The sequence below is a fragment of the Poecilia reticulata genome, linkage group LG3 (assembly GCF_000633615.1).
Source record: "Poecilia reticulata strain Guanapo linkage group LG3, Guppy_female_1.0+MT, whole genome shotgun sequence".
NCBI lineage: Eukaryota > Metazoa > Chordata > Actinopteri > Cyprinodontiformes > Poeciliidae > Poecilia > Poecilia reticulata.
This window is the reverse complement of record NC_024333.1, coordinates 17,140,736-17,167,098: the sequence shown is the minus strand read 5'-3', so window position 1 is coordinate 17,167,098 and position 26,363 is coordinate 17,140,736. Positions and strand designations below refer to the sequence as shown.

Here is a 26,363-nt window from a genome sequence, read left to right as displayed (position 1 = left end):
ATTTTTAATAAATAGAAAAAATATAAAGTTTTTTTACAACAATATATTTAAATGAGAAGAATTGCTCTACTTAACATTACAGTGAAAAAACATTCAAGTATGCAAAAATATTTTTATTTTTATCTTTTTATCTCAAACAGAATGAATATGTTTAAGTTTGTTAACTGAGAGGTAAGCTAAAACATTTAGCTAAGAAGGAGATTTAAAAGGAGTTGCACCACATTATTGTCGGTGACAATAAAATTCGACATCGTAATAATAGTTATTTCTCTCTGATCTATTTACAAACAGTAACAGCTAGCAGGAAAAGTTTTGCTATCTCAGAGACAAGCAACAACAATCTGCTTGTGCATCAGGCCGGCCCAAAGTGGAACTATGTTCTGCAAACACAAATACAGTAGGAATAAACAAATTAATTATTTTTAAGGGTCTTAGATCTTATGCAAGGGTAAGCAAACTGGCTTCCATGTGAAGAAACTTTTCCCGTCCCCCTCGCCTCAATCTTCACTGACCAACATGTTAATCCTACAGGGTTGACCTGTCCGTTGCGAGACGCCGTCTGTGCACACAGCACCCTGACCTTTCTAAATAGGACACGTGTCCATCAAGCATATATGAATTAAGCATCCCCTAGAGGCTTCACCTCCTGAGCCAAGCAGCATGTGACCTCTCCCAATCCATTTTACTGCGGCACTCTGTGGCAATCAGCCTTGAATTATTAAAGTGAGCAGTGAGCAATGATCAATTCATTGCGGCCCTTGCTCGCCGGCTGCCCCGCTGTACTTCAGCAGAAATGACATTGAGAACACTTGAGTATGCTTCCAGACAATGCACATAAATGTGAAATATGTCAGACCCAATATGTCAATAATCATAACTGTACAGGCCGAGGCCATGTCCAGGCTAATCCCACTGAAATGCTGCTAGATAACGGTGCTATAAGCCGGTTCCAGTGCTGCAGGTCCTTACAGTGGCTTTCTGAGAAGAAAGAATGAACAAGCAGGTGATCGTAAGGCATCTTCTTCTAGCAGGGAAACTTATGTTTCTTTCTTTTAGCACAACTATTTTTTGAATACTTTTAAATATCAACAAACTGCTGCCTCACATCACTTGGAAAAAAAGAGGAATTGTAAGGTAGGAAGCTGGATATAGGTGATAGCAGTGACAAAAAAAGAACCTCACTCAATCAAAACTTTGTGAGCAGAAGACGAGGAGCCAAGATAAACCAGTACTCAGAGCCCCCAAAACTGCAATCTCCCCTTAAGCCGGAGAGTGGCAGCTGGCAGAACAGCTGGTGAATAGGATTAATGTCAGAAGAATGAAATAAAACTCAACATATGTCCGAGCCTGAGGTGTTGGGACTGTGCGTGATTGTGCCCCCGATGGATGCCATGTGTGCAGCTGGAAGGAGCTGCTGTGCTGCTCTGCTTTCTAACCTACAAGGTCACTTTTAAGAACTAGGACCATTAAATGCCTGGATGGCAAAATGAACTTTCCAGTCCCTGATCCCTCTGCTTCTTTTTTCTTTTTTTAAGTTTCTGTTGGGTTGCAAAACAGTTATTTTAAATCTAAAATGAAAGGAAGAGTTATTGTGATTAAAGTGAGACAGAGCAAATGTGATTACTGTCAGTAAAATACAATTTCTTATTTTTTTTAAGAAAGATGATACCTATGACATATTGCTATTTTTTTTTACATGGCCATTATTATGCAAATATGCTACTGAAACTGAAAGACGAGTGTGTTTAGTTTACTAGAAAGGAAACGTAGACATTACCCCTGGATTTTAAGCCGATGCTGATGAGGGGGATCAGCACTTCACGAGTAGAAACATGTCGACTCAATTTTAATTTATAATTTCCATTTGATGTTAGCAATCATTACGGTCCGCGCACTGTAATAAATGATAATAATTTCCCGCAAAAATTTAATTACTGGGTACCTTGCATTGGGGAGATTTTTTTAGGGGGGTACCCAGCAATTTAACTGTCAGACATAAAGTTGCCTGCTAATCAATGCTCGAAAACATTCACATTTATTCATCTATGTTAAATTAATAGACGTGCGAAGAAAACGGGGAGCACTGTGATCATAGCAGTTCAGTGTGAATTAGTAAATTAATGGGTGTCTGACTCCACAAGGACAAAAAGAGACTAATAGGATCCACATGAATGCATCACAGTTTGTAGGGAAGCCAAGTGTCTGGTTTACACACTGAAACTTTATTTTAGGAACTCTGGACAGCCACCATGCAAGACTGAGCCTTATAATACAGCTTTTTCATTTTATTTTTTTTCTTTTAATGTCATGATTACGGAACATGTTATGATACTTAAAACTGCAAATGTGTTGAATTTTCTGTAGCTCTTGTAATTTAGTATTATTTTCTCATTAAACAACAATTTTGTGGAAAAAAGTTGCATAATTAAAGCTGTTTACTGAATTACTCATCTGAATGTGTTTACTAAAATGCCAGACTTTAGGATCTACACATAATGTGAACTGGACCAGAACCCCATGGGTCACTTTTTTTTTTCTTTTAAAGCTTACATTGGTTGATTTTGAAAGAAAAAGTATGAATGTATGCAACAACCAAATAATATTTAAATGTCATTAAAGTCCATGTTGCTTATATTTATCAGCATTTTTGATAAAAAAAAAAAACAATGAAAAAATTGTAACAAAAACCTTAAAATATGTATGGTAATAAAAGAAAAATTACACATTTAAATTTGTAATTTGCAATATGCTCAAATCAATTTGAGCATATTTATTCAGTGGAGGGAGAGACCCCTCACTGAGATTTTTCTTTACAAAATTGCTATTACTAACATTCTCATTAAAACAAACTGAAGTCATTTTTAATTGCATATTTCACATTTTATGGCAATCCGTCTGTCTATGTTCCTAAAAATAATGCATAACTACCGTTTTCTTTGGAGGAAGATTTGACACAGCAAAGGTCATTCTTAAAACATGTAACAAGATTTTTTTTAAAAGGCATCAAGCAAATTAAACAGATGCATGTTGATCTTCAGTCAAAACATGACAACAAGAAAAAAATAGATTGTTTTCCACATTTTCTCAAATCTGAAGTCAGAGTAACCTTGAACAAGTGCTAAACAACTGAAACTGTGACAAAGAAAGCTGGATTAGCACTCTAAAGACCTCCATTTACTTACCCTCAACTACATGTTTCAATGTGCTTTTGTTCAAGTCCAGAGACAATACAAGCTGTATTTTTTTTTCTATTCGGTCATGCCTATTCTCTTCCTGTGGGATACAGAGTCATATGGGCTGCAACCCGCTGGGCAAAGATAGAGAAATGTGCTTCTCTTGAGAGACTGAGCTCATTGGTCCAGCTCACAACAGGGAAGCAAACAGCACTGTTTTTGTTGGGCAACATGCCACCCACCCAGAAATAACATGTCAAAAAAAAAAGAACAAAGCAAGAGGGAGGAAGATGAGTGGGCCAGTAAACAGTGTGTGGAGCGGTAAGACAATTGCAGTTTTGTCATGAAAGACAAACAAAAAGTTCTACTTCAATAAATCATTCATTCTTGTTTGACATCAAGATGAACTTACTGACCTCCCTCCTGAGCAATTGGCAGTAGAGCAACATCTTGCATCTTAAACTGCCGCTCGGTGCAATCTCGAAAATTACACTGGAGGTTCAGCTTAAGAGTGATGATATTCATCTTACGATTATTATGGTTGGCACCCACACTTTGCAACGCAATAAAACAGAGTTCTGCTAATTTCTTCTGACATTTTCATCACACCTCCTCATGCTTGTAATGTTATTGAACAAGTGGGGGTGGGGGGGGGAGGTGAAACATGGAGGAGGAAAAAACGTGTGTTTTATCAGAGCTGATTAAACAGTCTCTTTGTTCAAGAGACGGCTCATTAAAGTTTGCTGGAAGATGTTCCCTCTCGCCTGTTTTCTGTGACAAATGACAATGCAAATATGTTAATGGGCTGCATCTGCACAACTTGTCATGTCTGCTTCTATCAAAGCAGGATCAATCTGCCGGATGGCTGACGTACTTTTGACTTGCAGACTGAGTCAGAAATCTGCTCTGAAATCATTAGAGGGCCACAGAGGCTGTCTGTGCCCAGAGTGTGAATTACACTCACACTATTTTGATCCTTGGTCAGATGACACTATTTCTTTTGTCCAGATATGTGTAGAGAATGCTTGGGAGCAGAATGCCATGGCTAGGACAGTGATACTTACTTGGCACACAGTGGGATGCAGAGAGCAACCCTGCAGCGGGCTCACATACACACACATGCAGCAAGACACATGTCTTCTCCTCATCCCGTTGTGGAATACCCTGTTCTTTCTATTTCTGACTGCCTCAGTAACCCCCCACCCTCACCAGCACCACCACTCTTCCCACTTTGTGCAATTTGTCTGCGTATGACCCTCCTCATGTTTCATACGACAGCAAAACAAGGGTGTTATCTCCCACTTCCAGCCTATATGGTCTAAAGGCAAATATAGAAGCATTAATAGCTTCTGCCTTAGTACATGTCAGCACTGCTCACTCTCTGTCTCTCCAAAAATAGTCTCAGCGCTGTCGCTGATTTAATCATTTGATTATTCACATGTAGCAAGAAGGAGAAGCAATTGTTTTGTTTTAATTTAAACACACACAAAAAAAACTTCATAATGCAACCATTGTTTATACGACAATGTTGCATTGCTTCCTGTCTTTCTATCCCATTCAATAAATATGCATAAGACGAGCTATACCTACAGCCGACGTGTGGATTTGTGAGTATACAAAGACAAGCGAGCCTCTGTGTAACTCTGGCTGTGATTTGTCTCTCAGAGACACCCGTTTCCTCCCATCAAGGGGTTTCTGTGCGACTTGTAAACCAAGATCACAATGGGAGTTTTGTGCTGCGTGGGTGCAGGGGGACACACAACAGCTGAAACCCAGGGAAGATGGCCCCTGGAATGCTCAGCAGCAGTTGCTACTGTTGACTAATCGGAATATGAGAAGTGGGGAAGGTGATCTTGAATGCAAAGAATGGCACATTGAAGAAGCAGCTGCTTGTTTTGTCATCTGAACGACCAAGACAGCAGAAAGGGTTCCCGTTTTGAAACGGGCAACAAAATCTGCTCCTTAGCTTGTGTAAAGTAAAACCTTTGCTGGCCTCCATCACCCCACGGGAACAGGCCTGTGTTATGTGACAGCTCTGTTTTGGAACAAATAGTAAATACATAATTCAGCAGTGGACCGGGCTCTCTGCTCTGACTATTCCCCTCATGCAGCCACTCCATTTAGCAGTGGGCTCTGATCTCAGCCTGGCACTAGAGCAACTTCGTCACTGGAGGGTAAAAAAAAGAAGAAAAAAGGCTGGGAGACAAAATTCATAGGAAGAGGAACAATTTTGATCTGGGCCAGATAAGGACAAAAAGATGATAGGGTGGAAGACCGGGAGAAGAAAAAAAAACAGGAAAAAAGAAAGAAGACAAAATAAAGAGATGAAGGAAAAGGAATGAAAAGCGGGGAGGAGTAAAAGGTCCATGTGACAGATTTGTGAAAGTTCACATGTCAGGCTGGCAGGCAGCCCACGGCATACAGCCGAAAAATCTATTTAACGTCTGCCTCACAGGGCGACAAGAGGGTTGATTGGCAGAGAGCGGAGAGCCACTTTTGATCATGTGTCCTAACAAGCGATTCCAGCTCGTGTCTCTTCAGCCTGAACAGATCTGCATTACCTATTCAAACAAAAGTGACAGACCAGAGAGCTGCTCCACTGAGCTGCTGCACCATGCCACAGGCCAAGAGAGATCACACACACAGGAAGGCCCCCACTGGCACTTGCAGGACATGCAAGCGTGAACACACACACACACACACACACACACACACACACACACACACACACACGCACACAGATATAGAAAAATGGCCAACTCAGTCAGATACGTTATGAAGTTAAGAGGCTGGCTCAAATTTACAAACAGAGACAACAGATTCTTAAAAAAAAAAAAAAGTTTGACGGAGGAGAGATGCTTGACAGATGTCTGGCTTCTGCATCTGTCCTGACACAAAGGTCCTGGGCTGGTGCTGTCCGGAAGGCTGCAGCAGTAAGAGGGAGCGGAGAGCAATGTGTGAAGAATCAGCAGGCAAGGAAATGGATTTCCAGCCCTGATTGCATATGCATGGAGTCAGAGGCTCGTACTCACATCATTATAACAAAGATTCCTATTAATTAGGTGGGATAAAGGAGAACCAGATGACATGGCAGCTGCTGAAGAGACGAGAGGGGAGAGGGGCGGGAACGAAAAGAGGAGCAGGGAGAAAGCTCCTCAATCTCTTTTGAAAAAGGGGGAAAAATAAATTTATGTGACAGAATGTGTAACACAAGTTACATGCAAGGAAACTTATAGAACATGAAAAAAAACCCACAACCCTTTAGAGCACTGCATTTAAAGCAAATAAATGTGCAAGAAATAGATCTGTTGACACCGTCAGCACCTGCAACCAATTTCCAGCGAGCCTCCATGTAGAGTCAGCAGGAGCCCTGACACCGAGGGGGAACGGTGTAACAACAGAGTCAAGAGTTCATCAGCGCTAATCAGACCACAAGCCTTAGAGCTGATCCTATTCTCTACCGCAGCTCTCACCCATCCCAGAATCTCATTACATGGCATGTTGTAATAGCGGATAATGACCTGGGGCTACTCACACAATGCAGATCACTCCCCCACACTCAACCTACTGCACAGTCATTATACAGTGATAATACACAGTCTCGCCGGGGGGATTACACTTACAAATAGAGAAGACAGGTCTAAGTGGTGACTTGGAACCAAACACAGTTCAAATATATAAATCCTGTGCCCAAGCACAATTAGTCCGCTGGCACACCCTGCTGCGCTGCTTTTTGTCACCAGCGACAGTCGGGTTACCTGCCGGTGTAATAGGGGAACTCTTTTTTTCCCAGCAACCATTAAATATCCTTCAGCCTGAGATTAAAAAGCAAGCGGCTGCAGTTTGCCTGGTGCTTTGACTCCCCTTTGCTGAGTTAATTAGCCGTGACTGTGTCAAAGGGTTTCAGGTGTTGATTATTCTGCAAGAGCACCTACAATATCTAAATAGCAGGCCTAAACCAGGGATGCGATTTTAAATAGAGCATCTTTTTTTTTCTTCTTTATCGGAAACATTGGCATATATCCAGATTTCTTGTCCTGCATTTTTCTTGAATTACAGCACATGGAAATGCAGTTATTCTGCAGACAATGTGTGTATTATTGTACTGTACGTATAGATTATGTGGGAAAAATCTCCTTACTTAAATGTCCCCAGGCTACAACTGTTCACTGCGCTACTTTCTCAACAACTGCCTTGAAACGTTGCCAGATCACTGTCATTTATCACAGCCCAGCTACAGTAAACAACAAGAAGTAGTCTTTTATTATGTTCAGATCTTCCGAGTTTAGAATATTTGATGAGGTATTGTTCCCAAATTTTCTTCTACTGTAGTAAAATAATGTCCCAAAATCTTTTTTTTTATGTTAGTGCCTTTATTTCTCATATTTTAAAAATGTAACCACTTTGTTGTAAATCTACTTTGATTATTCAGAATGGAATGCATGTTACCCAGGTGTGTACACTTGAGAGGCACATCAAGAACATGGCAGCTAATCCGGGAGAGTTTCATTTGATCAGTACAGGGATTGTTCTAGATTAATTTTAGCCAATTATAGACATTTCTCTGATTTGTTCTTGTTTTTTTTGTTGTTTTTTTTTCATCTATTCATTATAATTCTTGTCAGCCATATACCAACTAATAAAGAAAATGTACTTTCTCTGACCTGGTCCAAGCAAGCATTTTTCTTAATAAAGATTACACAAGATATGCTCGATGCTAGGTGTGTGGACAAGTCGATATCCCCCAGATAAAGTTCCCTAAAAGCTAGAACAGGAGCCTCAAGCAGGGTTACCCGTCCTTGTCTTTGGGACAATCATAAAGACTCAACACACAAGGATTTCTGTTGACTTACACGATATTGATTCATACTTTAGTGCATTATATAAAACTGTTCTAACTGCACGTGAATCAAAGCAAGGTCACCTTGGGTTTTTATAATGGTAGCTATTTTTTCTTTTTACCATAATACTTAATTCTGACATTTTTAACTCTTGACAAGTGCTGTCTGGAGGCTTATCCATAAATAATGCATTTACAATACCTAGTAAATAAACATGGGGCACAATCGTTAGCCCTGCTGGCAACTGGGCCTAATAGAGCTTTTACAGCAAAGGTGACTATTCAGCTAAATGCAGTGCTCACTGCTGGGAGGACATTTTCATTCATTAGCACAGTCACAAGCACTTAAAGCACTTTAAGGGATTCAAGATGGAGAGTAAAGATAGAAGGATGGAGAGGGTGAAAGGGTAAAAATATATAGAGATGGAGGGATGGAGGAATTACACCTATAATATTGAGCAATGTCTCTATTGTTGCAGGGTTTATTAGGTATTGTGGTGAATCAGGAAATGTGCCTCATAATGTTGTTAAGGGAAGCCATGATGGTAATGGAAGACATCAGAAATATCACTGTCCATTAATAATATAGGCCGTTCCATGTCTGCTTGTTCTTGCCTAAAGGTCAATGTGGTTTTTAATTAACAATAATAGTATTAAGGCCTAAATTAATTTTGCAGAATTGTCTCAAGAAGATAATGTGTGTTATTTATAACAAATTCCATATAAAAAAAAATAAAATAAATCACAAAAATCACAGGAAGATCTGGGAATATAGTTCAACTTGCTCAGAATGTCTGAAAGAAGTTCAGTCTAAGCTTCAATCGGTTTCTACATTACTTTAATTGGGTTTTTGAATTTGTTAGCAGGATTATTACAAGGAGAAGGTATCCTTTTCTCCACTTTAGGTCACTGTGGTTATCTCCACAGAACCATCTTGACCTACCCCAAAAAAATAAATAAATAAAAATCAAACAGAGGAAGAACGGTAGCAGATGGTGAAGAGGGCCTCTGTGAATCCCGATCAAACAAGCACTGAGCAGCAGAATGAGACACAACGGCTGATATGCTTAAAAAAGTGTTATATTCATCGTCTTTTGTTGCTTATGACACATTAGACACGTCAACAAGAGATTGCTCCTCTATGTCCTTTAATTAGTTAATCCAGCTCTTTTCATTTCCAATAGTGTCCCTCTCCATAGACAAAGACACGAGATTATGATATATCCAAGGTTGCTGTTAACTTCTTTGGGAGGCAACTTGTAAGAGTCTGCCTCCCACCATTTTACAGTAATCACTGATCATCACCACAGAAGCTTCCTCGAGGGCTCTCGAGAACAGAGCAACTCTCAGTTCTCTCGGCACGGGGACGGCATGCCGAACTTCGTATGGCTCTTGTCTTCTGCTGGGTTCCCTGCACGGAAACTAATTTGCTTTAACAAGGGGGTGTATTTTGGTGCCCGAGATACAGGGCGCATGAGGCAGACGACGGCGCTATTATTAACAGGAGATTCAAACAGCTGTATGGCAGTCCGAAGCACCCTCTCCTCTCCGCGCTAACATACGGCCCTGGATTACAGGCTGCACTTGACCATTTAAATTACTGCAACAACCAGCCTTCAGCAGATGGGGCTCATTTCCATAATGTCCACTGTCGCCACCGAGAGCACTGATGATGCCGTCGCGAAAAATCCTTCCACAACTAACAAAACAGTCATTAAATTCAAACTAAACTTGGAAAAAAGTAATATTAGCACCATATATTAGATGCACAGAACTGTTATTGCAATATATAAATTATGGTGTAGTGCCATACTTGGATTAACTTTAGATCCAAGTCTTTGCTCGATATGTATAGGATCTATAGTGAACGTGTAAACAAAGTAAATTAATCTTGGTTTGAAATGACCTAATCTGATCCTGTGGCAATTCCCTTATATTTATTTTCTTTACTTCACCAATTTCTTTGGATTATCAGTAAAAAAATGTCTAAACTTTCTGATCAAATCTAAATATTAAAGTATGAATTTAAAAATATAATATATTTAACAACACATTTTTTGTTTTTGACACCCCAACATTTTTGTCAGCATTTGATCCAATTATAAACTGGATATTTCTTAGTTTTTCAGTGTGACATTATGCTACAGAAATGGAACATTAATTTTTTTTATTTTATTTTTTATGTCAAGTGCTGATAATTTTCAGGTAGCCATGTAAACACACACACGCTTTCCATATGGGAATATGCATTGAAAGCAAATCTGCCATCAAAATGACAAGTATTCGACGATGAGTAGCTGAAGTTGTACATGGTCATTCAAATCAATTTTGAGAAACAATATGTTAAATTTCAGCAAATAAATTGTTTATTTTTTGCCTGTGGAGCCCAGGCTGATTGCGCTGTCTGATAATATCTAAATAACAACACAAACAATCAGTCATCGGAGGGTGTGGCGGCATAATTATCTGGTGAGAGGTCTGTGATGCTCTGTTACAAAGATCGCCACATGCATACTCAAAAAAAGAAGTGGCAAATTATTTTTAGGCTAACAGAGGTCTAATTTATTCGTCTGATGAAGTGCTTAAGCTAAGAGCTCCCCAGACACTAAATGAGACACATGCGTTCCCAAGGGGGTTTAACATTTGATTGGATGTAGTTATATTACTACAGCCTTAATTAAGAAGGGGGATGTGTTTCAGAAGCTCTTTCAAATATTTGTTTTTCCGCCATACTCTTGATAGACTCCAGGCAGTAGGAGGGAGAGCCAAGAAGGGTGTAACGGGCGGAGATACGACAGAGAACTAACTATCTTGTTACAGGAGAGGATTTCTTGTTCTCGCTGTCACTGCTTGCTTTGAAAAGAAAAAAGAAAAAAAAAAGAAAAAGATGAACTAATTAGTCACATTAATCGGGTGAGATCTTCGAAAAGGCCCTGGACTATTTGAGAGAAGTTACCTTTCATGTATGCTCAGAGCGAAAAGTGTTCTGTGTAACAAAAATATAAAAAGAGGTAATGTTCCTGGCATCAGGTCCGCACTCTGACTTTTATAGTCAAAGAGTTTTTCTTGGCATGAAAGAGGACCACACTTATGCCGAGGTGTGCTGCCACACAGTCTTTGTCATATTGGAAGAGATTCAGAACAAAGTGGAAATACTGTAGCGTCATTGATCCTGAGCTGTGTGAGCCTGAGTAAGTGTGCGAGGCGGAGAGGAAAAAGAGAGCGGAGGCAGACAGTCGGTGAATATTTGGAAGGAGTGGGATTAGATGGTAGGAACAAGGCCTTCCTGGACTCTCGCTCCAAATCACACTCACACGGGGAGACATACCATCTTGCTCTGTCTTTGTCATCTCCTCCAGCTTCTTCTGCTTCAGCGAGTCCACAACGTCTGCCAGGCTTCCTTTGCGGCGCTCCGGAGTCCCGAATGCTGATCCGCTCAGCATGTCACTCCGCTCCCGGGCCCCCTCCTCAGGTTTGTGTGGAGAAGTGGAATTGTTCCGGAAGGAGTACAGGGAACACACTTTATTGCTGTCAGGTTCCTATAAGACAAAAAATAATAAAAAAAATCGTCAGGAGAGGAGGTAAGAGGAAGGATGTGTGTTTAATGATATGCCTGTTGCGCTACTGTCATAGCTTTTTGAGATTTTAGACTGTTTTTTTTTTCTTTTTCATTCAAATGTCGTGATTGCAGGAGGTATTTGAGCTTTGGGATGATTTGGCCACATCAAATGGCTCAACTCTGGCTTTTATGCACGAGCTTCTGTATTTTCAACAGCGCACTCTATTCTGGTAAATAAGCCGTGACAAGTGAAAAATTGAGATGAAATGATGAAGTACCTTTTCATCGAGCCAATCCATAACCTGTTAAGACTTTACTATTCATCTGCACTATCTATACAGTGAAACCTTCAAACTAAATTGCTATTTGAGTGCATTTGTGTAAAGATGACTGCCATGTAATTTGCTCATTTTCTAGAAAAGGACTGTTCTTAGCTGAGTGCCTGAAGCATTCGTAAATCTGCATCCTGTCTCGGGCTGTTGTTGTTTTTCTGTCCCACCTGTGTATGGTTTAGTATTTAACCGGGGGTTCCATCTCTGGCTGACTGGCTGAGTGCTCCCTGTGCACAAACAGAGACACGAAGAAAAGGGGGGAAAGAATGGGGGAGAATACTTTGGGAGTGCGTAAGTCGGCACACAGACCATGGCTGAGGCCTGCGTTTGACAGAAGGTAGTGTTAATTATGGCTTCTGGAGTCTGAGAAAGCAGAAGGTAGCTGTGCAGCCAGAAGTTGGAGCCTTTAACGGGGGAACAGTTATCTCTGATTTAAACTTTGGCCCGTGTGCCGAAGAGAATAAACACAGCAGACATCTGTATCAAACACATGCTGCACATTTATCATAGAAAAAGTGTGATAACATGGGATGTTACAGCTGTTACTGAAGGATACAACATTGAAAGCCAGACAATCCCAAATAAAGACAGTCAGGAATGCAGAAAAATGGGCCATTATGTGCCAAAATCTCATCCCTATGTGGTATGTCGAACAGAGGAGCACAGGGCGGTTTGGTACCAAGCGGCAGAGTGGCACGGCCGTGGCACAGCACCTCCCAGGGCTGAGCCGAATGGCTACGCGGCCTAGCAGAGACAGTGGAGAGCGCTTGAGAGGAGTGGAGAAGTGCTGGGTTAATCAGCTGGCATGGGTTCAGGGCACAGCCCACACAGACGCATGGCACTGCAATGGAGCCAGGTAATCAGCAAAGGCAACTCTCGTCCCTTCCATCTCAAGGCTTCACCTCATGCTCTCACTGTCACACTCTGTTTTACCCTTCTCCTGTTTTGCTCATTTTGTCTCATGCTGTTTTTTTTTTTTGTCTTTTCATTCTCGTATTTCTTAGTTTAATCCACAAACAATAAAGACGTAACAATAAAAGTGTCAGAATAAGGGGAAAGAAATTGCGAGAAGGTTTTAAAACCGGGAACTAAAATGTATTCTTACCTTGAATAACCTCTGCGGATGATTTTTAAGTTCACTCCCTTAATATATTACAGAATAATGCCCAAGTTGTCCAAAATAAACAAAATCTGCAAAGCTGTATCCAACATCTATCAAAGACCAAAGACTCCCCACATAATGTTATGATCTGTACCCCTTTCTCTATTCTTTCTTCTTTCTTCAACATAGGAAGTACTACTGCTTCAGTGCTCCGGTGTTTCTGTATTGTCTCTGCTCTGACCTAACAAAATTTGAGTCCGTCTCAGTGGATGGTCGCTCATGCAGAGCCAGGTTCTGCTGCAGGTTTCTTAGAGTTAAAAAGAAGTTTTTTTTCTCTTCATTGTCACCACATGCTTGCATGGGACGACAGATTGCTGTGAAGTCGACCGCATCGTGCAGTTGGGCGAGCTTCCATAGATGAGCAACTTTTTACCACTGGCATATACAACATCAACTGACTAGTGAAATTACAATGAACCTGCTCTGTGTGAAGCTGTGTACCTGGATTGTGTTGGCATGAACTGAAATAATCTGAAGAGAATTTGAACTCTGTTTTCTGATGATTCAAAGGATTCAAAAACTATGGCATGTAACAGTAAATTATATGCAATTTTCTGACAGATGAATTTTATATAAACTAAACCATTTTTTGCAGTTGCCCGTCAACAGCTATAGAAATTGTTCCCGAGTTAATCATCCCTCCTGTCCTCTTCACTTGCAGTCATCACGACGCTATGTCTGCTACAGGACCTGTTCATGTATGTGTTGTGCTGCAGTGTTGAGGAGGGTCTCAGCAGCGGGATGCAAAGCTACTTCAGAGGCCCTCTGGGTCTCTTTACCAGAGACCCGACTGTCACAGACAACCACCTGCCTCCTGCATCTATAGCCCACTAGTGTATCTGCTCTTCCTAGCTCTGCTCACATCAAAACTGCTCTATGCTTAGAATGTACATGGTCCCTCGGGGCCTCGCTATTTTCTTGCTGTGGGTCTCCGAAAAGACATTTCTTTAGTGGCAACAAAAACCAAAGCATGCAAATTGGGGTAGAAGAGTATATCTTTACACCTTGTCTGATTTCATTCTGTAAGCCAATATTCATAAAAGAGTGTGTGATCATCTGTTTGACCCTCAAATAGTGACTCATAGTGTGGTGTTTTTCAAATATTCCCTTTTGAAAACGGCAGCTCTAAAGGTTCTATGGCATTAAGGAACCATAAGCTTTATCCTGGTAAAATGCAGGATAAAGCTTCTTTCTGCAAGCTAGAAACAATGAAAGCCTGATCATTTTGTATTTGAATACCGCAGGGAGGGCATAAGCACAGTAGTGTTCACTAATAGGCATTTTTTTAGTTCTCTTTTGCAAGGCTTTCCTTTTATGCTTAAATTCCCACCACACAGGCATCAAAACTAGAAGTAAAAAGAGTTTAAACACTTTTTGAGACACATAGAAAACTTACTTTTCACTTTAAAAAATTCACTGGATCTTTTGAGGCACTCAGGTATGAGATTTTTCTCTTGTTATTTCTAAAGGGAATGTCTTTGTGATTTCACACTTCAACATATCAGTGGATTTCAGTGCAAACACTGTTTATTGCTATTCATTTTTAACATTGCAAGAAGCTAAAGGTGATCCTTTTTTTTTTCCAACTATCACATCCAAAGTCAAACATAGTGCTAATGGCTCAGTGTGTTTCTTTTTTTTTTCCCAACTATTTTATCCATACAAAGATTTATTTATTTTTTTCCAGAGGACTGCAATAGATTGAAATTTTGCAGTGTGTTGTGTGCATGTCTTACCATGCGCTGCTGTGCTGACACTAGGCTGTCCCAGTCGCTCTCTGGTGGCACGCTGCTGAGCGGCTGCATTTCATCGGGGGCTTTGCCGTGGAGCAAACTGTGCAGGGGCAGCTGGGGGGTGCCGTGGGCCTCTGCACTTTCGTCTTTCTCCCAAGACAAGTGCTCCTGACTCATAGCATCGTCACCATCAACCACAGATGCAAAAGGTGATGTGGCTTGCTTAGAAGACATGACTCTGCTGCAGGGCAACAAAAGAAAAGTAGAGAAAAAGACATAAAATTCTGTCGCGAACTCCAATTCCCGAATATCACCGGTCCTCTTGCGTGTTGCTGGTCTGTTCTGCGTGTCATCGAGTCCCTAATCCAGTTCGGTTCAGATGGAAGACTTGATATTCGTTTGGAATCATGTGTCCTTTGGAGCTGCCCCAAACTCTAACACAGAAGGTCAGCCAATAAGTAGAACCGCATCCCCATAAGAAGTGAAAATCCAGATTTTTTTTAAAGCAAATTTTCCAAGGTATTTTTAAGGGAACGATTTATTTTCTTACCTTTCTTTTTCATGCACTGTCTGACTAATCTTCCATTTGGTTTTGTCCTTCAAACATCTTTAATTTTCCTTGTTTGAGGTGATTTTACTTTGAAGCAATCAGACCCAAACAGCCAATTTTATTTAGAATAAAAAAAACCCTTAAAAAACCCCGAAAAGCTGGGAACTATTCAAAAATCTGGTGCATGCTTTCATGAATATCACAGTGAAAGACATACTTGACAAATCAGGTGGAAAGAAAACAAATTTTAATTCAAATTTCTGTCGTCTTTTTACAACCCGGCCTTTTTTCTGTTTGAGTGTTTTTACTATTCACACAACCAGTTCCATTTTGTTTTCACAATTAATGAGGTCACACTCATGCTGTATGTTACAATGAATGAAATTAAACACTGGGCAAGAAAATCTAATTATGCATTTGATAATCAATTAAAAAGGGAATAATGTGGCCTTCCTGTGTTATAAAGTGGAGAAAGGAAGCTGGAGAATAATTAGTTTTTAATAATGTGATTCTCCAGTTTTTGCTTGTTTTAATTATTTATTTATTTATTTTCAGTTGCAGGATATATAGACTAATATAAACTATTCAAAACTCAATGTTCCAAAGTTAAGCAGACAGGTATTTTAATATTTGAGTGACATAGGAAGTGGAATATAGATTTGGTGGTACGGATTCACACGTCTTTGTTTTAATGGTACTTTCCAAAGATACTTAAACTGATTGAAATACTTTACATTTTGTCACATTACATCTACAAAGCTACATGGGATTTCAGGTGATTGACAAACACAGAGTTGTGCACAACTTTGACAAAATAATGAATGGCAATAAATGAATTACTCATGAAAATCTAAAAGGTGCAAATGTATTCTGCCCCTGAGTCAATTATAACTAACTTCTCCTGCAGTTACAGCGATAAGTGTGTATGGTTTTAGGGTATGACTCTACCCTTAAGTAACCTGGATTTCTCCCCATTTCTTTCACAAAAAAGCTTAAGTGCAGTTAGACTGAATGAAGAGTGAACCTAAGTATTCCCACTGATTCTGCTTTGATTTAAACTTCTTTCATTGTCGCTCCGGTTGTATATTTTAGGTTATTCTGCTGAAAGGTGAACAAGTATATATTTTTTAGTGGTATTATTTTACCACAAAAATATTCTCAAACAGATTTTCTTTAACAATAACCCTGTATCTAGCTTTGTCCCTTTATAAACTAAACCTGGTAAGTTTCCCTGCTCCCAAAGCATGATGCTGCCACCACCGTTTCTTACAGTGGGTATGGTCTTAGTTTTCCGTCACACTTAGCAATTTGCATTTAGGAAAAAAAAAAACATTTTCAGTCTTATCAGACCAGAGCACATACTCACACCTTCTTCTCCAAATCTCTTTATGGCAAACCGAAAACATGCTCTGCAGCTACACAATCATGCGTTACATTCTATCACAAACATGGCAATTAAACTCACCGATGTTAGAGATTACTACATGACAAAATGTAAAAAAAACAAAGCTCAAGGGTAACTGGCATATTTGCAATACCCGACTAGTGATAAAACCAAGTATTTGTTATGATAAACTTCATCACTGATCACCATCTGCCCTGTTCTCCTTCTCTATCCACAGGGGTCAGTGTGACAGCACTTTACTTCCACTTTTAACTTACTAGTAGAGCCTAGGGAGAGGAGTGTAGAGGGGACACTCAAGGCTGAGGCAGAGCATGGTGCTGTGGTGTCCTTGCACTCTCTGCTGAAAGCCAAGCATTACAAGACAAGCAAAGATATGCTCTATGTAAGAACGGATATTTTACTAATAAGGAGTTAAGGTCTGACGGTTCTTGGTCTTAACTCACTGACACATGAGATCTTTTATCTATGCCCACATTAAGAGGAATTACTATCATAATTTGTTTGCATGCCAATGGGCATGCAAACAAATAATGGACTGAAAAACCAAAACAAGAAAGTAGAAGCAGAGTAATACAAATATTTCATAATGGAACAGGAATATCTGAAGTTCCCAAAGAAATTGTGTTTGGAGCCAACCTTTTTGATTAACAGACCTGAGCTCGACTCTGTCTCCCCGTCTTTCAGCCTCGGCGCTCAGAAGTGTTGTTGGCTGTATTTTTTAGTGGAACTTAGCCTTCAATTTTAATCAGCCATTAAATTGTTTCCTGCAATTATATCTGATCGAATCCCAGCTTCAAGACTGTGTGCTGTTAATTGAAAATCAAGAGTCAGAGCAAAGTTCAGTACACGTGCTTAACGGTGAGTGGAATTGGGGGTTCACGTGTGTAGTGGTGGGAGCGGACCGATCACGTAGAATCCGGCGCATTTTTTATTCATGCACCCAAAAAGCTTGAGCCTGAAGCGAAACAAGCGCCTCGTCTTCAATGGAGTGTGAGCGCAAAACAAAGCACTGCTTTTGTATTACACAGTAAATCAAGTGGTATTATTTTACCACTAAAATATTCAGTCTCTGAGGCACTTTTACTTTGGTCTCCAGCCATCAGTCAAACTGCTGAGGCGTGAGCGAGGGAAGACGATAGACAGGGAGCAAAGAAGAGAGGGAGCAGTGGAGACTCCATCCTCCTGTAACATGTGTCTACAGCAATCTTGTTAAAGAATGCAACAGATCTGCAGCAGGCTCCATAACAGTATTTGTCAGCAGGAGTTAATAATTTATTAGCAGCGCTGGGAGGGCTGCGCTCAGGCAGCTAAAGAGTGGGGAGAAATCCTTCTGCCCCACCCCCATCTTCTGACAAGCCCCATACAATACTACCTCATATTATTGAAGAGGAAAAGGGGAAGAGTGGCAATAATTCTCTGAAAATATCTGAGGGCAAGCGTACAGTATTTTCCTCCTCTTCTTCAGAGTGGGGATCACAAGGCTCTGAGATCTAACGGGGTATGTGTGCAGTAGATCGGTGCTGACACAACAAAGACTCTGGATGAGGTGCAAAAAAACAGAAAAAGGGTAGAATTCATTTGAATGTGGTAAAGCGTGTGGAAAACGATCTTATGTTTTTGATGGAATAGGTCTGTTATCTCTGTTGGCCTCCATGCACGCAAAAAATAAAATTAGCAAAACAGCCCTGTTTGAACAACTGCACTGTATTCTTCAAATAGCCCCATATACATGAATTATTCAAATATAAAGGCACTACTTTCACACACTACAATGGAAAATGTGTTCAGCTGATGAATCAGATCCAAATTACATTAAGCAATAGGCGCGATTTTCCTTAAAGACAAAGCCTCGGTCACTTTGAAGACCTGTGGCAGCGACGAGACGGGGTCAGATAAAGAAGCAGCACGGTCTATATATAGCTGACAATATTGCGCACATTTGAAGGATTAGGACTTAAGTTCTCTAGCCACAGGCTCATGTGGCCTGGAATGCTTTGAGTCATGAATTGTTCCCAGAGATAATGTTTCATCATCGTGCAAAACAGCCTCTGCCTAATTGGTAAGTATTAGAGGGGTGCTGTGCGGCGCTCATCTCAGGGGTCTTGTGACTGCTGGGCCATGTGTCCCCAGCTATCCCATTTCCTCTTTCATCATAAAAGGGTCTGGCCTGCTTTCGTCTGCCGTATCTGCTCTTTCACACTGTTTACCTTTTATAGACAATGGTGATAAGTAACCCCACACTGCCCCCCCTCCACCATCACTACTACCCCCTCACTCCACCCACTTGTCTGGTTTAGTGCTGCCGCGGATCTTCGGGCTTTGATTGCGGGGAAAAAAAAGTGTTTGCAAGTATAGAACAGAGAATAGAATAAATTGTAAAAAATAAATAAGTAAATAAATTGCCAAAAGAAAATTGGACAGGAAAGGTGAATAACTGGAAATAAATGGCATGATTGTACACAAATAAACACGTGTCCCAAATAATAGGACACAAAAAAGACAGAGATAAATTGTTTAAAAAGTTATATATTTTTGTTTTGTTAATTCAGTTCAAAGAGCAGAACAGGCATTCAGGCAAAATAAATCTTAAGATCCACTTAACAAACGTTCAACCAATCCTAAAATGCTGAAATTAATTGGAGATAAAGTTGTGATAAGAAAAACAAAACCAAAAAAACAAAAAAACAAAATGAAGGATCCAGCCCATATAAACAGAGATAAATTAAGTGAAACTTTCATCAAATAATTACCGTGTGATTCTTTTGTCAAACTTTATAAAAATCCGTTAACATAATCTGAAAGAAACCCATAAAAATATGTTTAGAAAACTTATTCAGAAAGGTTCATTTTGTTGTTTATTCACTCTGTTAATCTTTTTTTTTTTACATTATGAAAATGTGCATAAGTGTTTTTATAGAAACATGAATCCTTTTCATGCTCTCCATAAACCAAGCGTGAACACTTTCAATAAAACCAGTAATGATTTAAAATCATTCTTACTGTCATGTAAGTAAAATCAAATTACACGCAGAAACTAGTGCTGGGACTGTGTGTGTATGCACGTGTGCCTGTGTGTGTGAGAGAGAGAGAGAGAGAAAAAGTGGGAAAAAAAAGTCATCTATGTGTTTCCCTTCAGGGGTTCCTCATGTTCTAACAGGTGTCATGGTTGGGTTCCTCTGGGTTCTTCACCTGCCATAATGAGATATAACTACCTGACAGCTCCCAGCTGGAGGAGCACTGACACAGAATCCACCGTTTAGCACAATTAAATTATCACCCTCCATTGTAATTGTGCCATGCTGTGCAGCAGCCAGGTTTCTTGGATACATAATCAGCCCTTAATGCGGGCCCTATATTGTGTGCGCCGTCTTCCATTCATGGAAATGTGCATGCTTGCACATACTTGCTTGTTGCATAATGCCTGCTGTTTTAAAATGAGCTGTATGAAAAGAAAAAAAATAATAATAATAATTTTTTGCCGGACAGAATGATACATAAAGGTATAAAAGTGTGGCTCAGAAATTGCTAATCTTCCCTCCAACTGCCGCACAGAGACGGCAGAATTGTCTAAATGAATTTGTTTAAATTGTTGCTCCATTATTGTTGACCTTCCCCTGCAAAAAGTCAACTCAATTACGGCGGCACTTCATCTTCACTTCACATTCTCTCCTGATACCTTCTCCATTAGAAACCGCTGCCGTTGCCACAGTTAAAAATCCACACTCAAATGATAGCCACCCAGAGCAAATTAAGCAAGCCACCTGAAGTGCACACTTTACATACTGAGCAGAGCATTGATAATTACTTTGCAGGGAAAATTATTTGCAATAATATGTTGCTAGAGGAGCTTCCTTACAGCTCACTTTAAACACTTGCGCAGCTGCCGTGACAGCGTGGTTGGTATACTTGCTCCCCCTCTACCCAAGGCAAAGGGTGATGCAGGTGTGAGAGTGCTTAAAAGTCTCTCTCTGTCTAATCGGGAAGGGTCGATGAGCACTCACAGGCTCGATCCCTGCGCCTCCTCCCCCATCCTCCTCCTTCTCCTCCTCTTTCAGTCCCCTGTGCCATCGGCAATTTTTTTCTGATCCCAGAATACAAGCTCAGACCTCGATGGCATAACAGCCTCTCAGTTCTGCAGGACACACATAAGTTTACTCATGTGTGTGCTCTTGGACATAAAAAATGGGAATGCTAAAAAAAACAAAAACAACAATTGTTAATGGCCTTAACAAGCACAAATGACTAGCTGGAGGAGGATGCATTAAGGTGAAATGAATACAATATGCTCACAAAGTATTGTGGGGTTGTTTCTCCTCCCTTTCTTTGGGCCTGTTTACTTTCAAAATTCTTTGTAGTGCTACTGCAGCACTTGAGCAAATCTTGCAGAGAGACAAGCCATCAACTGAATTTGATGAGCAACAGTGGAGCTTTGCGGTTTCCCTCATGGTTGACAGTAAGTTATGAGCCCTTTGTGAGCGGCAGAAGGAAAACAGAGACTGGTATTTGGCAGGAACTCTATAATAAAGAAATCTGTTCATGCAACCTGGACTATTTTGATGGAAACAATTGAGAATTGTTTAAGGAAAGAAAGAAGAAACAGTGACAGATGACATATAGAGCAGGGCGTCGTTTCTGTAAAAAAAATCTTAAACAAAGCCCCATTTAGATGAGGCCCATTCTGGCATTTGCAAGTTTCTCAGTGCAGTAAAGAATGCACTTAAAATGTGGAGTAATATCTGGCACAGCTGCCAATGAAATAATGGAAAGGCTCACACACAAGTTGCAGGATGCTGTTTTTCCAAATGTTGTAAACTTCAAAATTCTAATAAAAAATAAAGTTTATTTTCGGTTGTCTTTCTGCCTTTTTTTATTGTTAGAAATAAAGAAGTTGCCTTTTGTGTTACTCATAATCTCATACTGTTTTAGATTATAGGCTGAAAATGTAAACCTTCTTTTGCTTTCACTCCCATTTTGTTCACAAAAAAACAAAAACAGTGACATTTATTAGCGTAGTTTTACAGTCGCACAGAAGAGAATTGGCCTTTTCACACCCTTTTATTACTTTTTCCACATTTGTCACATTAAAGTCAGAAACTTAACATGTATTTGAATTTTACAGACATAATACAAAGTAGTGCATCATCGCAAAATTCAACCAATAAAATCATAAAAAAGGTGTGTTTTTAATCCACCAAATTAATACTTAGTGGAACAATTTTTCACCACCATCTTATCACATCTGGAGATTGACATGTTAGTCCATTTATAAAACAGTTCCGGTTCAACAACGCTACAGTTTTGTTTCGCTGAGAAAACCTTGTGTTCAGGCAGCGTTAATTCAAAATATTCAACTTTGATCTCTGAGCACATTCCTGCATGTTTCTTGCTTCCCTTATACAGGCTTCATTTAGCTTTATTTCTACAACAGTCTTTCTTCTTGTAATTCTTTCATGAAGGCTGAAACAAATATCCGTGTTGTCAAATTATTTCCCCCCCTAAGCAGTGGATCTCTGTAGTTCTGCCGAGTTACCATGGGCCTCTAAATTGCTCCTCTGATTAACATTCTTTGCATAATAATTTATGAGGACAATGCTGCCTTGGTAAGTCAATTTTCAGATAATAGAGCAGTGTTATACGAAATGTCCAAACTTGGGATATTTTTTAAAACCTAACCTTGACTTAAAACTGCTCCACAGCCTTATCCTGAAGCTGTATGGATTTAATATTCTCTGACAAATCTGAGCCTTTTGCAGAACAACTGCTTCATACTGAGAGTGTTCTTTTTATTATTTTTATGCAATTGGTTACACTCGATTTTTTTTTTTTTTTTTTTTTTTTTAGCTGTATCAAATTTAAGAGGGTGGCTGATGATGACAAAGGTAAATCACACTTTCCTAATTTTTGTTTGGAACATTTTGGACACTATGTCTAAGTTTTATTCCACTCTACAATTATTTTCTGTCTGCCACTGTCTAGGGTGTAGCTTTAACTTGACAAAATATAGGGATTTGACGGGAGTCTGCACACTTCAGCAAGGACTATACCTTTTATACAAGCCTTTTTTATTCCCCTTCTTTGTCTGTGGGCCTCTGGATATTAGGAGAACTGGGATATAGTTGGGCTGAGTAGCCACCTTTCATGTGACACATCAATTGGAAAATCAAAACAGGGGTAGTTCATTTGCTCCACCCAGATGAGGCCATCTACTGTAGCTGAGCCATGATGAATAGGGGTCAGGCAAGCCACACCTCAAAGATTTATGATTAAGGCTTATTATGTTGGGAAAACTGACATTGATTGCTGATTTAAACTGCTGAAACCAATTAATTTGCTGGGGCTGAATAGAAAGCATGGTCAACAGTGTGTGTCATCCTGACAGGTTGGATAGGATGAAGCCAAATGAATGGCTGCTGCCTGGTTCTGTTTGGAGGTGGTTAAAACCTACAATGTGTGATTGACAGCCAAAACAGAAAGAGAGAGAGAGAGAGAGAGAGAGAGAATCAGAGAAAAACTCTCAACAGGAAAAAAAAAAAAAAAGGGTAGATATGACGGGGAAAGAAAAAAAAAAACCCAGAAGCTTCGGCCACTGATCTGGGTAATTGCCTAAAAATTTGCTTCACCACAAAGACATGTACATGGTGCTGTTTTAGCAATGCTGAAATGGTCTCATTCACGGTGCGGCACGGAGGAAACCCAAGTAAATGAATGTGAAACATGGCTCTAATATAATCAGAGAGCTGACAGACATGGTCGAACAGAAAAATGTGCTGCATTTCCAACGCTGAGGAATTGGGTACTGTAGTGGATTAAATGCTGACTGAAACACGAAATGTCTCACCAGTGACTTCGACGCCTCTCTGCCCTCATCCAGAGCAAACACCATTAAAACTGTACCTAACAGAGTGTATTACTAATGTGTTTTTATGCCATTTTGCTCTCAGCTGTATGTTATTTTTTCTGTGGTTGCAGGCAGTAGCGTGTGTTTACTGATACCTTCCCCTTTGTGTTGGTTTCGCAGTTCTTTTGCAGGCTTGCTCAGACAACACAAGCGKCATGACAGGGTTCCAAAATGAAATCATTAACTAAATTGCTTTCTTAAAAAGCCACAAGTGTGCAGCAGGATTTGTGTGTGTTTGGCTGCGGGCCACGGGCCTCTGGTTCTCAGGCAGTAGTGCCCTGGCTCTGTTGTGGTTTCTTGCCACCACAGTCATTATGCTCAGCCTCAGCTGAGCACAATGCAGGGGATGCAGCGCGCTTCGCCTCGCTCCCTGGGATAAAAGTGAAATCATTTGAATAAGAACGGGAATTTACTTTGTATATGAAAAATCCTCGTCACAAGAAGTCAATAAAAATCCTAAGAACACCAAAGGAAAAAAATAAAATAAAATGTACGTACAGAAGCACTAATTTCACAGATGTTGTGCAACAATCTTTCAGAAAAGGTTGCCAATCTGTCTGAGATAGATTTCAATAAACAAAGCAAACAGAAAAGAGAGCAGATAGTGAGTGAAGGACAGACAAATATTTGATAAGAAGATAGAGGCTGCAGCTAAGCTGTGTAGAAAGGTAGCAGAGGACCCAACAGACATACACACACATGCCTAAGCACAAACCCCGCCTGTCTATCTGTTCTGCACTGACCTAAAGGTAGCAGATGTGTATTTCACAGCCTGCGGAGTGTGTAACCATTCTGCAAACAATAGGTGGGACTTGACAAAGGTCGCCACACTTGCAACACACTTTTTACAGTAAGAGGCAGGACAATTTCAGTGGTCACTTAGTAAATGATTTACCTTGTTTTACTGCAGAACTCCAAGGGATTTTTTTTGCAGAACTTAGAAGTTAGTTTGGGCAGATGAGCCTAATTTATTTATATCCCTGGCACATTTTGGTTTAAGAAAATAAGACAGGCATCACTCAAAGGTCAATAAAAGATGCTTTTATTTACATGGCATTTAAAAATACAATGTAAAATGAAACATCTTTATTGTAATTACAGCAATCAAACCCATATTACACCTGGCCTGCTTTTTGAACGTTTCAGCCGGTATGTTGTTTGACTTTTAATGATGAAATTGATCTTTGAGGCCACAGGACCTCCTTACTGACACCCTGGTCTTCAGCTTCCAGATTGTTTATTAGTAGAAACACGGTGATATAAATTTTAAGTTAACTTAAAACCTAAATCTGCCAGGGGCATGACTAATTCTGATCTTGTATATTATTTTAGTGCATTTGCAATTAGTCAGGACAAGACAGCTTTATATATATTTGTTTAACGTTGACAAATGCAGCATTTACTATTAAATAGAACTGAAAACAGAGAAAAAAGAAGAGTAAATAAACATCAATTAAGCCATCCACCTTACGGTTTCACATTGAGAACTCATTATGATTACGCGCTGTGAACTCTGTTGTGCAGCTTCTATGCAATTTGTAAATCTTCTTCTCAACTATTAGTCAGGCATATCAACTATACATGACTAGAGCATAAATGAAAAATATAAGACATAGTTCTTTTGTGAATCTTAGCCAAAGAAATCCCCAAAGCATTACTTTTGTGTAAAATTTATCTTTTTTTTTGGAGCTGTCGAGGAGCAAGTAATAAATCCAAAGTCTTTAGACAGTTAGATTTGTCCAAAGACTTTGCTGTCTTTAGACAGAAAAAAATATATATATTTTTGTATTTGCTTTGCAAGCCAGCTTTTCAGGGAAGCGCTCTAAAAGCTATCAAAAGTTTAAGCATTTCCCACATCCTCCTCTTGTGGGTGTGCCTGTAAAGTGCTTCACTCCCTCTTCTGAGAACCTCCATGGAATTGCATCATGGGATGGCGAGTATGATGGTAGCAATATACTGTAACATGGGGGAAATACCTAATTTTGCTTGATTCATAAACACCTTGCGAACTGAATGGTCTCAGACAAGTCTGTGCTTTGCTGGATTTTGGGTCCGAGTGTGACCGAGCCCAGGGTCAGTTTGCTCTTTAGGACACACGCAGGTACACACAGTTTATGGTCACCCTTTCTTTTATTTCATGCTGATGTTACCCTTCTCTCATTATGAGAGTGGGTCTTTATCAGAGGCCCTTGTTTGGTACAGTTAGAGTTGATGCGATATGAACTGCACACCAAGAGTCAGCAGCGATCTGCATATTCAATAACTTCCGTAATTATATGCGCAATTCATCAGATGGGATGTGATTGCAGGGGAAGTGGAATAGAGTGGAATAGAGAGGAGCAGAGAGGTCTGATTCCTGGAGGACTAAAAGTCTAATCACAAAACTAACATGATAATTGAAATCTAAATTGAAAGGCTTTGCTCTCAGGGAGCATATGTCAGACATGGTGTGTAGAGGAGTTAGTGCGAGTGCAACAGAGGAAGAGAGAGCGGCGGGAAATATTTAAGTTAAATATGCCAAAATCACCATGCACAGAAAATAGTAAAAATATATGTTTTTAAAAATGTAAATCTTCAAATATTCACCTACCAATAATATTTTTTCTTCATTTGTTACCTATTGTTCGAGGGTCTCAAATTATTACTTTTTTATTTTTTTGTTTATTGGTGCCTTTATATTGCAGCACTTGTTTGATAAAAGAGAAAAAACG

At 39.9% G+C, this 26,363-nt stretch overlaps 1 protein-coding gene across 6 annotated transcripts in view; it reads right to left on the bottom strand.

The window, feature by feature from the left end:
- The window catches only part of sox6 (SRY-box transcription factor 6), a 138,957-nt gene that overhangs the window by 77,172 nt on the left and 35,422 nt on the right, over positions 1–26,363 (bottom strand). For all 6 annotated transcript variants that reach the window (XM_008405228.2, XM_008405227.2, XM_008405230.2 and 3 more), the window contains 2 exons: positions 14,803–15,040; positions 11,342–11,552 (listed from right to left, as the gene is read on the bottom strand). In XM_008405228.2, the coding sequence (XP_008403450.1) occupies positions 11,342–11,552; positions 14,803–15,040 (449 nt within the window). The remainder of the gene's footprint in view (positions 1–11,341; positions 11,553–14,802; positions 15,041–26,363) is intronic.